The following is an 18,647-nucleotide window of genomic DNA, read 5'->3' on the forward strand; positions in this document are numbered from 1 at the left end:
AAGGAAGGAAGGAAGGAAGGAAGGAAGGAAGAAAGAAAGAAAGAAAGAAAGAAAGAAAGAAAGAAAGAAAGAAAGAAAGAAAGAAAGAAAGGAAGGAAGAAAGAAAGGAAGAAAGCAAGAAAGCCCAATACACACTAACTGGTTGAGGTAAGGGCTGGAGAACTAGTATCCTGTGACTAGAACCCAAATGACAAAACTGTCTCTGCAGCCTGAGGCCCTGACAGGGACTGACAGGGTCTCCATAGCCCAGATTAACCTCGAACTCACTACATAGGCTAGGATTACGCTGAATGTCTGACCTCTTTGCCCTTTACCTGCTCAGTTCTGGTGCCTGGTCTCCAGCACTCACTGTTTATGCAGCACTGGAGACCGAGGTCTCATGCCCGTTAGGCAGGCACTTTGCTCTCTGAGCTGTATCCCCCAGCCCTGGCCTCCATTATTTTAAGGAAAGGCTTGGACACTGGCAGATCATGGGCTCTGCTCTTCCATCTGACCTGGGGAGGGAACCAGGCTTTCTCAGCAGCTGGCAAGAGCTGGTCCCTGAGCAACAGAGATTTATAGGGTCAGAGGCTCCCAGGCCTCCAAGGAGGAGGAGCAGGCTCTGTGCTGAGGGCCATCGGCAGCTCCCTGGCCCGGGATGTTCCCATCGGAAACACAAGCGTGGGAAGCACAACTCTGGGCAGTCAGCTGTCAGCCTGACCCCAGGGAGTTTGCCTAAACTTTCCATGCCTGGGACTTTCTGTTTCCTCACTGAGCCCAGTCTCAGAGAGAGACAGGGGATGAGCCAGGTTTTGTGGATAAAAGGCAATGTGATCAAACCTGAAGATCTATGTAACCTTGGGATCCACATGGTGGAGGAGGGAAATGACTCCCACAAACTATACCTTGACCTCCACATGTGTGCACATGCCAGTGCACACATACAAAACCAATACATGTAATTTGTAGTTTATTTTTTAAAAGAGAGAACGAGGCCTTCTTTCCCAGCACACACCTCCTTGTCTACTCAGGTCTTTCTGTTATTCGTGGCTGTGAAATTAGCATCACATGAGCCAACTCACGTAGGATATTCACATCACATGAGCACCATCTCTATTTAGTTCCAGACTATTCTGTCACTCCCAAATAAAAGCCTATACCCATTAGACCATCCCTGTCCACCAGCCATTCCCACTAACCCTTGGCAACTGTGTGCCCTATCTTCATCTGCGTGCACATTTACCTGTCCTGGTTATTTCACACAGGTAGAGAGAGACACACAGCACATGTATCATATTTGGGAGGGTTATCTGAATTGCAGTATATATTATTGCTTTTTTCCTGTTCACAGTCAAGCAATATTCCATTGTACAATAAACCACATTTTATCCATCCGTGGATAGACATTTGGGTTGTTGCTACATTAGAGCTACCGTGAATTGTACCACTATGGACTTTCACATACAAGTTTTTCTTTGAGTACTGGCTATATTATCTGAGAGCCAATACCTTGGTGATACTGCCTCTGACTCCACACCTATAGGTAGATAAAAGGCAATGTGATCAAACCTGAAAACCTATAGCTGAGACAGGGGCCTATCTACTGCACACCTTGCCTGTAGTGCTGTTCTAGATAGTGGTAAAAGTTGCACACTGTCTAACTCTACGGGAGATTCTTGGGAGATTTATATTTTCACGAAAACAACTTGCCTAAAGATTGAAGAAAAAATATTGAGAAAGGCATGTCTTTTCCTATATCAAGGGCTTCATGCTCTCCCTGGCTCCTTTAGACCAAAGATTCTCTGTATTGTAGCAATTAACCTCCCCATGATCATTATTTAACTTGTTAGCTTTTCAATATATTTTTGGAAGTATGTATATAACATACAGTGTTGTTTTCTTTTCCAAGTTGGTAAAAACATATACAAAGGACTGTGTGGCATTATATTCACATTCACCTCAAAGAAGGAAAGGAAATATCCATCAACTGATGATTGGATTTAAAAATGTTGTATGCCCATTGTGAGATACTTTTTAGCCATGAAAAGGAAAAAGTGGTAACACCTGCTACAACAGCTGTTTATATGCAACAGAGCACTCATACAATAGATAGGTAGATGATAAATGAATAGATAGATAGATAGATAGATAGATAGATAGATAGATAGATAGATAGAGACATTTAAAAAACACGATTTTGTACTTCCTTCTTTTTGTTTGTTTTTGAAACAATTATGTAGCTCTGACCTCAAATTCACAATCATCCTGCTTTTACCTACTGGGAACTGGGATTTCAGGCACTGCTACCACACTAGGCCTATACCATCACAGGTAAGCTCTGCTGTGCACCAGGCCCTGGAAACATAAGCCAATAAGAGCCACTGTTTCTTGCTTCTACATCATTAATGGCGGGAGTTGTGGTGGTTTTAATGAAAACGGCCCCCATAGGCTCATATATTTGAATGCTTAGTCCCCAGCTAGTAGAACTGTTTGAGGAGGTGAGGCCTTTGGGAGTGGGTGTGGCCTCACTGGAGGTGATATAACCTTGTTGGAGGAGGTGTGTCACAATGGATGGGAGTTGAGGTTTCTCTGAGTGCCTCTCTCTGCCTGCAGATCAGGATGTAAAGCTCTCAGCTACTACTCCAATGTCATGCCTACCTGTCTTCTGCCATGATGATCATGGTCATGAACTAACCCTCTGAAACTGTAAAGCAGGCCCCTGTCAAATGCTTTGCTTTAATTTTTAAAAATTATTTTGTATTATTTTATGTCCATTGGTGTTTTGCCTATATGTATGTGTGAGGGTGTCAGATCTCAGAATTACAGACAGTCGTGAACTGCCACATGGGTGCTGGGATTTGAACCTGGGTCCTCTGGAAGAACAGTCAGTGCTTTTAACTGCTGAGCCATCTCTCCAACTCTCAAATGCCTTGCTTTATAAGAGTTGCCTTGGCATGTTGTCTCTTCACAGCAATAGAACACTAAGACAGGAGTCAAAAAGGCAAGAAAATGGCTGAGGGCTGGAGCCACACTTGTAACCAGGACATGTACCAGGACACTGACCCCAGTACACCTCTGTGGCTTCCCAGAGTAACAAGAAGCCTTTCATGCTACATCTGTAATGAACTATGTCAAGGACATATAGTAGTGCAGGAGGGGTGGTGGTGGGCAGAGAATCCCCAAGCTGACCAAAGCAGCTCAAAGGCAGGAAGAATATACTTCGTGCACCTATGGGCAATGACAACCTTACCGTGGCTCAGTTCCTAGCTTGGGTCTTGGGACCTCACCACTAATCTGCCTCTGTCTACCCTTCCTACCTGGCCTGGGGACTTGTCTTTAGAAATGTGGGTCTTGCGATGTGCTTGAGGGGTGGGATAATGAGTCTGGGGTCACACTGAGACACAGCAGGCAAGGACTCCCTGGAGGTGCCCAGCAGCTCAGAGTCTCATGGACTAGCTATTTCGGTTGATCCCTGCTGGAGTTCTTGCTAGCTGGCTGCTGAGCCTGAGGTCTGCAGGCTACCCATAAAAGGAGAAAGGAAAGTGGAGCTGGGAACGCATCCCAGACTCCACGCCTGCCTCGCTTCCTTTTTGTACCAGCCAGCTGTAGATAACAGGAAGCGGGGCGGGAGCAGGAACAGGGAGGATCCCATGCCCAAAGCAAATGACTCCCTATTATATCCCTCAAGACGTTAGCTTCCAGAGGTTCTACACACTGTGTGAGGCTAGTGCAAAGTTGTCAATCCTATGTCTTCCTCTGACACCAGAGCAGATGTCAGCTAAGGCTCAGGCGTGGCTCATGGTGATCCTCACACAACGCGGAACAAACAACAAAGACACTGAGTGAGACAGAGACGGATTCCACCCCAGCTCTGGAGCCCTGACTCTACTCTGAGTCCCTGTGGGCCTGGGCCCTTCCTCTTCCATTCTACCTTCTCTCTGGGAGACTCTTGTGGGTTATAGGCACTGGGCTCACAGGAGCATTTTCTAACCCTTAGATCTAGACCCTTGAGGGGCACCAGGGACAGGGGACTCTGGTGGCCTCTCTTGCTCTGCTCTTTCTTTCCCTGTCCTCTGCCTCCAGCCCTACAAAGCTTTCCCATCTCATGTTCATGGTCACCTCCCAGGAGGCATCCACTGTCTCCTAGCCTAGGAGACAGGCACCAGGTTAGCAGCCTTCAGATTTTGGACCTCCCCTCCCTACACTGTGGGGCTTCTTGACTAATGTCCCGTAGCTTGACTGTGTGTGACAGGGTTACAGCATATGATTAGGCCTTCAGTCAACCCTGCTGAGACAATCAGCTGGGAAAACGCATACTTTCCTTGCTCCCTGGATGAAAAAACAGAATTGGCACCCCATAGCTGCTGGGCAAGCCTTCTTTTCCAACTCAGAAATCACTATTTATTCAATATTTTAAGATTCTTGACTGCCGACTGCCTCTGTAAGAACTCATGGACACCAAAGAGTGTGAGGGTTTCTACTAACTCTGAGTTCCACTTGGGTCCAACATTCACATCTCCACCTTATATGGGGGAAACTAAGGGTTCATGAAGGCTCTACCCTCACAAATGGGACACATGCCCATACCCAAGAGTCCCCAAATGTGTCCAAACGCTGAAGGTCTTTGTCTCCAATTAGTTTTTGATCGATAAATAAAGAGCCAGTGGCCAATGGCTAGCAGGTAGACTGAGGTGGGACTTGGAGATTTTGGGAACTGGGAGAGAAGAAGAGAAAAAAGCAGACCCAAAGACCCGCCAACATATGAGAATGAGGGGAAAGTGGCCCCATGGACCACTTCCCCAATTATGTTTGGGGTAACAGATATAAAATGAAGATTTTAAAAGATGTGAACTGAAAAGTACCAGAGGGGAGTGTTTGTTAGCAGTGGGAAGTATTAGAACTGCCCAATCTTTGAGCCAGTCAAGGCATTTAAAATTTACTAGCCTGTGTGACACATTTCATTCTCAAATCCAAGGGCTCTGGCAGGTGGCTGGGAGCACAACCTGCCAGGAACACAGAGCTGTTTAGCTAAATTTACGACTACACTTCCCAGCCTCCAGCTAGCAGTGCCTTGTCACCGCCAACGCACCAAGGAGGCTTATGTGAGCTACACATTGCATTCAATGCCAACCTGAATTACAGTGAGATCCTGTCTCAACAGACCAAAGTTGGATAGAGATGGGAAAGGAAGGGTGAAGTAAGTTACCGATTTATGGTGACTTGTTTATGAAAAGCTGAGGGGCTGGTGAGATGGCTCAGTGGTTAAGAGCACTGGCTGCTCTTCTGAAGGTCCTGAGTTCAAATCCCAGCAACCACATGGTGGCTCACAACCATCCGTAATGAGATCTGATGCCCTCTTCTGGTGTGTCTGAAGACAACTACAGTGTACTTACATATAATAAATAAATAAATCTTTAAAAAAAAAAAAAGATTCATGTTAAAAAAAAAAAAAAGAAAAGAAAAGAAAAGCTGAGCTAGACAGATGAGGGAAGCCATGCCTGGAGACTCAGTTAGCCACATGCACTGCACCCACCCATTAGCAGTCCAGACCGGGCGGAGCTGAGCATAGCTCCACATTCTCCTGGAAGTGGACATATGTCCTGAGTCCTGTCCTGGAGGTTTGTAGAGTGGTGACTTTGAGTCAAACAGCCTGACACTATTTCTCATCTTCCCATCCTGAGCAGTCCTTGTGCCTGCCACAGCTGTTTCTTTGCCAGGGGGGAAAAGACCAAAATGAAAACCCTGACTTTTCAAGAGTACAAAAGCTGCTCCATGAAACCAGATTGAAGGCTTGAAGTTCCCCATGACACAGCTCAGAGCTGTGAGCCTGTGTACATGTCGGTAGCATGGTGGTGTGTGCTCATATGCATGCACATGCGCATGGCGATCAGAGGTCAGTCTTAGGTGCTACCTCTCTCAGGGTCTCACAAACTCTGACAAGCTAACTGATCTGGCTAGGCAGGTGAGAGCCCTCCCATCTCCACCTCTTCTGGTCTGGAATTACAAACGGGTGCCGCCATGCTCAGGTTTTCCACACTGTGTTCTGGGGATCAAACTCAGACCCTCACTTTACCTGCTGAGCTCTCTCCCAGTCCTCTATCTTCACCCCCGAAAACGAGGAGCTGGGACCAGGTGTAGCCATATATGCCTGTAATTCTAGCCCCTGAGAGGCTAGGGCAAGAGGAATTCACATTCCAGGGAATTCTGGGCTACATAGTGTAACTCTGTCGTGAATGCATGCATGAGGGAGCGAATGAAGACTGAATAAAACTAGTAACTCAGGGAAGGGTTAATGGGCAGCAATGACTGAATCAGGAGGGTAGAGTACAAAGCCATGATCACCTGCCTTCTAGTTAGAAGGTGCCATGGTCTGAGCACTGTGTCTCCCTCCAAATCTTCACCCTGATTTCTCTCCCTTCAGCAAAGTGGGGTCCTCAGGGGGTGATAAGTCACCAGTGGGATTGATGTCCTTACCAAAAAGCCCAAGGGATCTTACTTCCCCTTGGACATCGCATCAGGGGCACCATCCTTAAACAGGAACCAGATGTGCCTTCACCAGACTGAACAGGAACTGTTCCCTCAGAATCCAAGCCCTTAAGTTCCTTCATCAGGGCTTCCAGCTTTCAGAGCTGCAGGAAGTAAGCTTCTGTTGTTTATAAACGCATTTTTGTTATAGTTACCTGGGCAGACTAAGACCTAAAGGCCCCAAAGTGGGCTGTAATTCCAGCAGGAGGCTGAGGCCAGAAGATTGCCACGAGAGTCTTAGAGTGACACTACGTCTCAAAACCAAAAATAGGGCTGGAGAGACGGCTCAGTGGCAAAGAGCACTGGCTGCTCTTCCACAAGACCTGGGTTTAGTCCCTAGCACCCACACAGAGTTTTACAACTCCACTTCTTCTGGATCCAGTGGACATAATGCAGGCATAATGGTAGACACATATGCACCCAGGCAAAATACCCATACACAGGTTTTTTTTTTTTTTTTTAAATCTTTTAAAAATAAAGCAAAAACAAATTACAACAAAGACATATGGCCTCTGTTAGTCTGTCTGCTTCTGGACCCAGTTTCCTCTTCAGCCTTAGAGAGAAAAGTTACCGGGTTTCACTCTTAATTCTAAGACAAATCTGTCAGGTTCTCCAGGCCTTTCCTCCTTTCATCTGCAGACAAGGCTGTCAGATGGCCACTGGCCACTTCCCCTAAGGCATAGCAACCACAGAACAGAGAGACCTGCTTGCAGCCCACTCACTGCCCAGACTTAACTCATGCTTGAAGAGGGCTGAGCTGAGAGCCCCAGCTAGGTGTTTTCTCTGTCGTTGACAGGGTTCTCTTGATGTTGATGAAGTGGGAATAAGGCACTTGTGATGACACAAAGCCAGCTCCACACTTCCTGAGTCTCCACTCATCATGTTAGAGCAAAATCTTATCTGCCTTTCACACTTCCCCTACTTCACCCCAGGGACCCTCGGTGACAACCCACAGGGTCCTGTCAGAAGGCTTAGTGCTCCCTCTTCAGATCTTTCTGCAATTTGCTGAGTCTGACTCTGGGCTCCCAAGTGTTCAGCCTTCAACACTCAGATAAGAAGCAAGACCCACAGGGACAAAAGGCCTTTCCTGGGCTAGGGGCCAAGCATAGCTCAGTGCCACGGTTAAATCGAGAGTCCTAGGGGTCACAGGCACCAAGTTCAAAACAGTCCTGACGGGCTGGAGAGATGGCTCAGTGGTTAAGAGCACTGACTGCTCTTCCAGAGGTCCTGAGTTCAAATCCCAGCAACCACATGGTGGCTCACAACCATCCGTAATGAGATCTGACGCCCTCTTCTGGTGCATCTGAAGACAGCTACAGTGTACTTAGATATAATAATAAATAAAAAAACTTAAAAAAAAAAAACAGTCCTGACACTGTCCAATCTTTGGAAGGTTATTCACTTCTCTAAATCTCAATCTCCCCATCTCTAAAAGGGAGCTGACAGTAGTGCCAGCCCCTAGGTTGGATGCCCAACAAGCCATGTATATGTAATCAGGGGACATGCACACACCACACACACACACACACACACACACACACACACCACACATACACCACACACACACACACACACACACACACCACACATACACCACACGCACACACACATACACCACACACACACACACATACACCACACACACATACACCACACATCACACACACACCACANNCACATACACATACACCACACACACACACACACCACACACATACATAGACACACCACACATACACACACCACATACACATACACATGACACACACACACATACATACACATACACATGACACACACACATACATACCACACACACACATACACACCACACACCACACACACACACACATACACACACATACACCACACACATACATAGACACACCACACATACACACACCACATACACATACACATGACACACACATACATACACATACACATAACACATACACATACATACCACACACACACATACACACACACCATACACACACATACCACACACACCATACACACACATACACCACACACCACACACACATACACCACACATACACATACACTTCACACACACATACCACACACACACACACATACACACATGCCACACATACACACACACATACACACACACACACAGGCAGGGTGGGGAGGTGGGAGGTTTGTTGTTTTCTCAAGACTAACAAGGAAAGGTTTGTTGTCATGAGAAAAATAACAATTATGTCAGCCTTCTTTACCATAGAATTTGTTTTTATTTTTGCTTAGGGTAAAATTATGGTACATGCATCATAATATTTTAGGACTGAATTTTAAAACTCCTAAGTGAATACTGCCTGCCCCCAGAGTTCTGATAAAGGGTTGAAAACACTCCTGCAAAGCCAGATAAGCAAATAATCGTCCCCGTGGAGCTGGGATGTGCTCAAAGGTGCGGTGCTGGAATCTGAACACTCTAATCCTAAGTCTTTCATATATAAGATGCTAGGAGCAATCACTAACATGGACAGTAGGACAATAAGGATCACACTGGTGCAAGTTAATGAGATCACAGTCAACACAAGCAGGTGCAACAGCCAGGTGAAGGCCAGGTGGCACCTGCACACTGACATCCCTCCACAGGGTTGTCACCTCAAGGGGACATGGGTCTGAGTTGAGGGTTGAGAAGAGGTTGGTAGTCCCTGAGGCCAGAAATCCAAGCGTGCCTAGAAGAAGTAGGGAAACAACCATCCCCATGGAGCTGAGATGCAGCTCAGTGGTAGTAGAGTCGGGGCTTAGCATGCGCAAGACCTAAGGTTCCGTGCCCAGCACTGAAGGGGTAAGAAAGAGAAACCAGCAACAACCAATGTTAGAACCCAGACCAGCTTCCTAGGCTGCCACGAAATAGGTGCCCGACCAAGGGAAGCATATGACTCTTTAGCTAACAGAGTTCAGACGCCCAGACCTCTTCTCACTTGGGAGATAAGTTTGCAATCTCAAGACATCAAAGGGCGTGGCAGCCACACAGCATCTTCTTTACCCAGATCCTCCCTGCTCAAGTTGTAAACTTCACAACCTTTTTCAGAGGTTATAAGAAGGTACACCTGTCATGTGTTCTCTCTCTCTCTCTCTCTCTCTCTCTCTCTCTCTCTCTCTCTCTCTCTCCTTTCCTCAGAGGTATCAGTCTGTTTGTCCATATTTATATCTTTACATACATTTCTAACCTCCCATCTGGAGGCCTCCCTGCTCTCCCAGCCACGGCTTCCTCCAAAGTAAGCAGCCCGCCTGCCTCCGACCAAGCCTAGGACTCTCCTCCCTGTGGTAACAAGCCAGAGCGCCCTCCCCCTGCACTTTTCCCTTCTGCCCCCGGGCCAGAGTCCCCCCCCCTTCTCAGCTCTTCCATGGCATTCAGCAGCATCCGAGCGGGCCAGCACCCTCAAACAGACTCCGGCAGGTCCATAGGGACCTCAGACTGCGCCTGGTGGCTGCCATGGACTGAGCACAGTCAAACTTCTCACATCTGCCTCGCCCAGTGGCCTGAGAACTCAGAAATCTGCCTGCTTCTGCTTCCCAAGTGCCGGGATTAAAGGCGTGAGTCGCCTGGCCTCATATTTTTTATTAGTATGTTTGTAAATAGAATCTTTTTATGTAATTCTGGCTGTCTTGGAGCTCTGAATGTTGATGAGGCTGGCCTCAAAGTCATAGAACTCTGCCTGCCTCAGCTTCTGTCTCTCCAGGGTTGGGATTTTACTCACACGCCATTTTGCCTGACTCGTGGGATGTTTTAAATAACTTTGCTCATAAACAAAATTTCACAGCCTGGAATTTGCAGTGAAATTATCCCAGATCTTGGATCATTGTAGATTTTGGATTTTAGAATTAGGAATGTTTGACCTGTAGTGTCTTAGGCTTAGAAACGGTTTTTGTTGATCAAGTACCAACCACTGTTTTGAAAACATAAGATGTAATAGTTCATTTAATGCTCATGTCAGCCCTAGGAGGTGGTCACAGACCTCTCTGTTTGGATGGATGCATTGGTTGACTAGTTAACTTTGAGATAGGATCTCATTTTGTAGCCCCAGCTAACCTCAAACTCATTGTGTAGCCCAGGATAGTCTCAAACTTGGAATCATCCTGTTTCTGGGACCTGAGGGGTAGGATTACAGGCCTGGTCTGCCACACTGGCCAAGACCCAGTTGTGTGTCTCTTTTTCCAGAGGAAAAGCAGGGGTAGAGAATGCTCATTCACAGTCACATAGCGTGGCATGACCATGCTAGGCACATGCTAGCACAGGTAGCTCTGCCCTAGAATTCATGCTGTGACTGGCATGTGGTTATTGCTTCTTCTGAGAAGGTTTGAGGAGAAGCAGCTCCTTCAGAAAGTACCAAGTAAGAAACGTCAGTGTATCCTTCACGAAAGTTCAAGGCTAAGCTGCTGATGACAGAAACTAGGACAGCAGTGACCTTAGCAGGCAAGGGGTGTGTGCTGAAGAGGTACTGGTGGGGAAAAGTCATGGGAGCTTTCTAGAATACTTCATTCATATCTTTATCTCAGTGGTAATTATTCTACTGTAGGCAGGTATAAAAATTATTTTCAGTGTGACTTTTTTTTTTTTCGAGACAGGGTTTCTCTGTATAGCCCTGGCTGTCCTGGAACTCACTCTATAGACCAAGCTGGCCTCGAACTCAGAAATTTGCCTGCCTCTGCCTCCTGAGTGCTGGGATTAAAGGCCACCATGCCCGGCTCTCAGTGCGACTCTTAAATTAACACTTTCCCTATTATTTCGTGATGCATCTGCCATTTTGTCCCAATAGAAATGTTCATTCAAGATAGCAGTCACGTGAGACTGAGAATCCCAACCCCAAGAATCCAAAATCTGAAACTTTTTTTTTTTTTTTTTAGTCCAAACGTGAAACCACAATGGGAAAATTCCATTTGACAAAATGTTGCTTCATGAACAAAATTTTTTGAAATATTGTCAAAAAATTACCTCAGAACTGTATAAAATAAAGATAAAACATAAATAAACATTATGTTTAGACTTGAGTTTCAGTCCCACACATGCTCATCACGCGTATATGGAAATATTCCTAAATCTGGGGGTGGGAGATCAGTTCCAAATCCGCAATGGCTCTGGTGCCAACATTTTCAGATAAAGCGTTCACAAGCTGCCACATCTGGACTTGGAGCGTGTGTGCAAAGGCCCTCCATGGGAAAAGCCACCACAGAAGTCTCTCAGAGGCTTCAACATAGAGACCATTATCCCCTTTCACATACAAGGAAACCAAGGCTAGGAAGAAAAAGATATCTAAACATGATTCCAGGGACGGAAACTGGCAGATGGCGACCCAGGCCTCTGCAGTTCATCCACAGCTCATACCCAATTTTTCTCCCTCTAGCCGCTAGCTGGGCCAGGGCTCTGGAACAACCACAGGGACGGCAGAAGCCAGAGAGGGCGATGCCCGATGCCCGTATTTGCTCAAGCCCTGAGTTCCCTGCCCCCTCCTTGCTGCAGACCGACGTTCTTTTTGCTTTTGCCCTTTTTTAGTCAAGGCATTGCCTGCCAAACTCCACATTCCTGATGGGGACTCGGGCAGGTGGGGGTGAGGACTGAGGCTGAGCCGTGAGGTGGTTCTGGGGGCCTGGCAGGCTCACCTTGTAGCATGCTTCTGTAGGCTGTGTCGGCAATGGCATAGATGTGAGGCGGCATCTCGTGCCTCTTCTTGCCCTTGTACATGTCCACGATCTTTTCTGAGTAGATGGGTAGGTACTTGTAGGGGTTGACCACCACACAGAAGAGGCCGGAGTAGGTCTGCAAGAGAGAACCAGGCTCAGTTCTGGACCTTAGGATGGGTGGGGGAACTCCCACGCCCATGATCAGCAGCCTCACGTCACGGTGTGGAAATTCCTCTGCAGCTCAGCCAAGAGCCTTGAACTCAGGACCCAGGGTGAAAGAAGAAAAAAGCAAGATGGGTTCCCGGATAACCTATGGTGAGTTCTGGACTCACTTCTAAGCTCCCAACCCACCTCTGCCCTCTACCTCATTAAGCCTCGGGGGACATAACTTAAGTCTCTGTGCACATGTTTATATGTAGGGTACACGTGCACATGTATGCAGACACGTGGAGAACAGGGGTCAGCATGGGGCGTCTTCTCCAGTCCCTACTCTTTATTATTTAAGATGGGCTCCCTCACTGAATCTGGAACTCACCAATTTGACTAGGCTGGGAAAGCATAAACTCCACGGGTCCCCCAGTCTCCACCTCCCCCAGCATCAAATGACAGGAGTGTGGCTCACTACACCCAGCCTTTCCCCATGGGGGCAGGAAACTCACCTCAGGTCCTCATGCTTGGGCAGCAAGCACCTTAGCAACTGAGCCACCTCCCCAGCTCTCCCAAAATTCCGTTTTTATTTATCTCATTTTTATTTTTTTATTTGATTAAAAGATAGAATGCTATCTTTTAATTAGATTAAAGAATACCAGTGGGCAGTGGTGGCACACACCTTTAATCCCAGCACTCGGGAGGCAGAGGCAAACAGATCTCTGAGTTCACACCAGGTTGTCTACAGCTTGAGTTCAAGGACAGCCAGGGCTACACAGAGAAACTGTGTCTCAAAAAACAACATAAACCAAAAGAATACCAATAACAATGTTATTGTTTTAATTTTAAAGTTTTTAATTTGTAACAAAAACAGCAATGAAATATGTAACACAGAGCCGGAGGAGGAGGGAATGGTGTGTCCATAAGCAGCTGTCCTAACCTTATATAGAAGGAAGAATGTGCTATTATTTATTGAAGAAGTCTCAGGAGTAACTTTGTGATCTGGTTTGATTTGGGTTGGGTTGTTTTGAGACAGAGTTTTTCTGTTTTTCCCTGACTGTCCTGGAACTTTCTCTGTAGACCAGACTAGCTTTGAACTTACAGAGATCTGCCAGTCTCTGCCTCCCGAGTGCTGGGATTAAAAGTGTGCACTACCATGCCCAGCCGTTTAGTCATAATTTAATAATGTAGGAATGTAAATGCTGAGAAGTAAGAGACACATATCACAAACTAGAGATGCCACTGAAATGCAGTAACATAGGGAACTAACTCCCAGTGGAGAGGAGGTGACATTCTACAGCATGTTCAAAGGTGTAAAGTTACAAAGGTTGGTAATGCGGCTCAGTGGGTAGAGTACTTGTCTAGAATGCACAAAGCCCTGGGTTCCATTCCCAGTGCCACATAAACCAGCTGTGGTGGTGCACATCTGTAATCCCGGGATTCGGAACATCAGGTGTTCAAAGTCATCCTCAGCTACAAAGCAAATGTGTGGCCAACCTGGGTAATATGAGATCCTGTCTTTTAAAAAGAAAGACAGTGGTGGTAAAACAAGGCCATGCCCTCTGCTCCTCATGGCTGCAGGGTTGGCAAAGAGAAGGACTCTCAGGCTGCCGAGCCCTGGAGGTCCAGGCTTGAAAAGCCACCAGTGTCTGTCTGTCTCCAAGAACTTCCAGGGGAAGAGAGGGTGACGGGAGGCTCACATGAAGCAACAGGAACAGGAACAAGAGAACCCCTGAAGAGTCTGGGGGTGACTGTTGGAACTGCTGGGGTGCTAAACCTTAAAGGACAGTGAGGGAAGTCCAGATGAGAAGAGACAACACTCAGGGGTAGAGAGGGAGATAGAAAAGTGGGATGTGGGTCACCTATAGTCAATTAGGTATCGCTACAGCTAGAACAGTCAGAGGAGGAGGGCATCTTTTGAGGTCAGCAATGGCCAGGATAGACTCCAGCTTGTCTGACCTGAAAGGGCCAGCTACAGTCACCCACACCACCTGAGCTCCTGTTCTGTCCTCTTCAGCCCCAACCTAAGCCTTGGCATCTAGTAGGTACCCATTAATCCAGTCAGTAATTAAGAATACTGGGGACTTGAATTTGAGCCCTCATCTTGCTGGGAGTCTCTGGACAAATCTCTTAACCTCTCTGAGCTTCAGTCATCTTGAGCTGCAAACCATGGGACATACTAACCATTCCCTCATGGTTTTGCTCTGAAATGATTCACAGGAGTTACTTAGCACTACACCTGTATGTAGCTATGCCTGGATGGGATTATGCCTGGATACCTTCGGTCATAAGAGGCCAGAAAACTCAGCACCTTGGAGCCTCTATATATGCTGTTCCCAGCGCGTGAAATTCCTTTCCCCTGGCCTTTCCAGCCCCATTTCCATCTCTGCTCTCAGGGCTCATCACCCTCCCAGACTGAACTGACACCCACCGGTGTGCCTCTGATACCCAGCACAGGGTAAGCACTTATCCAGTAAATATTTGCTGAGTAAAATCTGTAAAAGAAAGAAATCCTCCTGATTCCACCTCTGAATAGGAAAAAAAAAAAATGAGGACCTGATGCTCCTAGACATGGGCTGAGCAGAAGGTTTGTTGTAGAGGCACCTGGAAGGGCCTGGACTGAACAGATCTAGGGGTAGGGGGACAAGAGAGGAGGAGAAAGGAACTAGGAGCTAAGAAGCCAGGGGCGAACCAGGAGACCACAAGAAGCCCACAAAGCAAAGAGGTTATGTAGGCAAAATTCACTGGGCTATATAGGGAAAGAGCGGCTGCAGGGAAGGGCAGTGGAGCACAGAGGCTAGGGAATTTAAGGTAAGAGCCTGGGAATGCCAACCAGGATGACTCTCTAGCAGGTACATAAAAGATGCTGGGAGAGCCTGGGGCTAGTATCAGCTTTGATGTGTTAAATCGGCCCCTCAGTCAGTCCTTTGTCCTGAGTTTGAGACCTAACCTTCGGTTGCTCAGGGAGAGGAGTTCTGCCTTCCTGCCTGCTTACTCCTCCTGTGGAGCCCATCCACACAGCACACACTTAAGCCATGCTTCAGGCAGATCTGAGGCTGCTCAGCTGGCAGATCTGCGGGAAACCAGGGTCTCACGCCCAGGAGAGTACCTCTCCTGATTCGAGAATTCAGAGGTCCCAACGTCCCTCCTCCTGTCCTAGCCAGGCATCTCAAGGCCCAGTGCCACCAGCAGGTCCCAGCTGGAGTAGGATCTCCCTTTTTTGACCGTATTTGGAAGCAGGCCTGGTTGTTCCCCCATGCTTTATATGGTCAGCCCCAGAGCACCAAGCAGGAGCTGCTTCCAAGGCCTTGGCCTGAGGAAGAGAGGGGGATTGGAAGTAATGAGGAAGAAGCTGAGTGAAAGGCACACATCAGGGGCAAACTCAGCTTTGCCTCATGATCCCACTAGGTGCGTACATGGCCAGACCCCGAGCTTCCTTTCTCCTCCAATCACAACCCTGCATTCTCTGTAAGGCTGTCTGTGGCATCCACACTTTCTGAGCATTTGTGCTGGGGACTGATACTTTATAAAGGATTTACTTCTGCTATGGCTGGGGGGCGGGGTGATGGGGGGGGGGTAGACAGTGATAGCCAAGGTGCCTGTCAGTAGGGGATAACCTTGCTGGTGCAGTTCATGACTGGAACAGGAGATTCTGCTCTGCTATGAAAAAAGTACATGTTAAGATGAAAGTGAGAGAGAGAGAGAGACAGAGATGAGAGACAGAGACAGAGAGGAGAGAGATAGAGACAGAGAGAGAGGAGAGAGAGACAGAGAGAGAGAAAAGAGAGAGAGAGACAGAGATAAGAAAAGACAGAGAGGAGAGAGATAGAGACAGAGAGAGAGAGACAGAGAGAAAGAGAGAAGAGAGACAGAGAGAGGAGAGACAGAGAAACAGAGACAGAGGAGAGAGAGATAGAGACAGAGAAAGGGGAGAGAGAGACAGAGAGGAGAGAGACAGAGAGAGAAACAGAAAGAGAACAAACATATGCACAACAGAATATGACCCAAGCTGCCACTTGAAGGGAGCAGAAAGTGTTTTGAATTTATATATGTATAAAATATTGTCTAGGGCTTGGTGGGAAAGAAAGGAGCTGAGAACACACTGTTTCCCAGCACGGGGAAAGCTGAGGCAGGAGGACCTCAAGTTTGAGATCAGCTTGAGCTACATAGTGAGATTCCCGTCTCCAAGCACACTAGGGCTAGTCTCTCTGAGGAGCAGGGGTAGGAGTGAGAAGGGGAAGGGCTGGGATAAAAGGTAAAGCTCTGCATCTATCCCACAGCTATTCAATAGGCCTGAGGTCTAACCAGGGGCTGATACAGGGAGGCAGAAGGCCACAGCACAGCTGAGGGGAGGCAATGAGCTGCATAAGGTGACAGGAGGGAGTGATACTGATGTTAGATTTGTTAGACTCTCAGATCTGCACAAATAACCCTGTAAGTCACATTTGTCCCTGAGACAAAAGGCATGGAGGGACTCCTGCCTCTTGAGACATATGACTTTCTCTTGGGGGGGGGTGTATGCATCATATGCAAATCAGTACATGTGTGCACACATGTGCATGTGTGTAGGGGCCAGAGGTCAACATTGAGTATCTTCCACTATCATTTGGGACACATCTCACTGATTCCGGGATTCACTGACTGCCTAGGCTGGCAACCAGTGAGGTCCTGGAACCACCTGTCTCCACCCAGTGCTAGGGTTACAGAGGTACACCACAACCTGGCTTCTTACATGGGCACTGAGTACCCAGACTCAGGTCCTCATACTCGCATAGCGAGCACTTTCTCTACTGAGCCACCTCCCAGCCTCAACACATGCTTTTGCAAAGATAATTTTTAAGTGAATAGCCCTGCGTCACCTTCGAAACTATAAGACTGTAAGAACTAATTTATGAGATTTCCCAGGAGGTAGCCTGCAGCTCTCCTCTTTTTTTCTATACTCTGAGGCTCTGCAGAGTGACTGCTTCCGCAGTGTCCCTCTTCCGGAAAGTCCCTGGCACGTGATAGACCCAAAGTTGAGCCTTCTTCTTATCCCCTAACCGTCTCCACCCCAACCCCAACGCAACGCCTGGAAGAGAGTTAACTGCTAATGTCCTCTGTAATAAATTATAGACAGAGAGGTCTTGGCCAATGGCACACAAAAGCTCCAGAGGGCATGAGACCAGGAATCAGAGCTATGTGCCAGGTGTGCCCTAAACCTGAAGCAGTTCTGCAATGAACCCTTGGTCAAAAGAAGAAGAAAGCCCTCTGTCTTAGACAGAACCTCCTAGATGTCAGAGGACCAAGGGTCTCTCATGACCTTCTGAAAGGCTCCTTGTTTAAGATGAGTCCAAGTGGAAGGATTCTATCATTAAGGGGAAAAAAAAATCAGCCAGCTAGCCTCCTGAGTCAAGGGTTCTCTGACACACTCAAGTCAACAGAAACCCTACATTATGTTGCTGTAGGCTGGAGCTCACTCCTGGCTCCCAAACCCATGCAGCTTTTATTTTTCATGCTGGGCAGAAGTTTCTATGAAGTGATTCACTTGAGCAGAATGATACTAGGCAGCAGTGGGTACATAGTCCCGAGGCCAAGAGGATTGATCTAATCCAGAGAAGCATGGCAGGTATTTGAAGCCTACAGACACTTTATTTAATCTGCTTCTAATGATCTCTGGTCTCGGGACTTTTCCAAGCCCCTGTACTTCCTGGTTTCCACCATGTCATAGAGTTGCCAGGTGAAATGAGCACACAGGCCCATCTCTGTCCCCACATAGTGGGGATGTATTTTGAGGGGAGACTGCCATCTCCATCCCCACACAGTAGTACTGCATCTTGAGGGGAGATTGGAGTCCTAGAACCCAGTGAGTTCAGTAAGTACTACTAATTTTCCTAATTTGGAAAAATTATCTGCAGGGCATTTTACAGTTCATGGAGTGGAGGGAAGTATTTCTTGTCACTTTCAAGAGGCAAACTATAATAGGTGTGTCTAACTTGCAGCCCAGGGGCCCTGTGAGTCCCAGAATAGATTAAAAACTTGGCTAAACACATCTGTAGGTGACTACATTGTGCCACATTGTTAAAGGCTGAATAACCCAAAGGGTTGGAATGAGATGCTGTGGCCATAGAGCATCCTTTTCCAGAGGATATGCAAGGAACCCGACAAGTTACCAGGAACAGGCAGTCGCAGCAAACACACAAGCAAGAACAAGAACCCTGGCATTCTCAAGGGTCCCACTGCCGAGAAGTATCTCTGGTCTCTTCGTAGAAAGAGCTTCAGTACATAAGGCCGACAAGGCTCCTCAGAGTTCAGAGAAGGGAAGAGTATTTAGGAGAAAAAGGGAACCTTCCAAAGGATTCGCC

At 47.3% G+C, this 18,647-nt stretch overlaps 1 protein-coding gene across 4 annotated transcripts in view; it reads right to left on the reverse strand.

The window, feature by feature from the left end:
- The window catches only part of Myh11 (myosin heavy chain 11), a 99,569-nt gene that overhangs the window by 65,552 nt on the left and 15,370 nt on the right, over positions 1 to 18,647 (reverse strand). For all 4 annotated transcript variants that reach the window (XM_021209054.1, XM_021209056.1, XM_021209053.2 and 1 more), the window contains exon 3: positions 12,139 to 12,295. In XM_021209054.1, coding sequence (XP_021064713.1) covers positions 12,139 to 12,295 — 157 coding nt within the window. The remainder of the gene's footprint in view (positions 1 to 12,138; positions 12,296 to 18,647) is intronic.

This window comes from Mus pahari, chromosome 12, assembly GCF_900095145.1.
Source record: "Mus pahari chromosome 12, PAHARI_EIJ_v1.1, whole genome shotgun sequence".
Classification (NCBI taxonomy): Eukaryota; Metazoa; Chordata; class Mammalia; order Rodentia; family Muridae; genus Mus; species Mus pahari.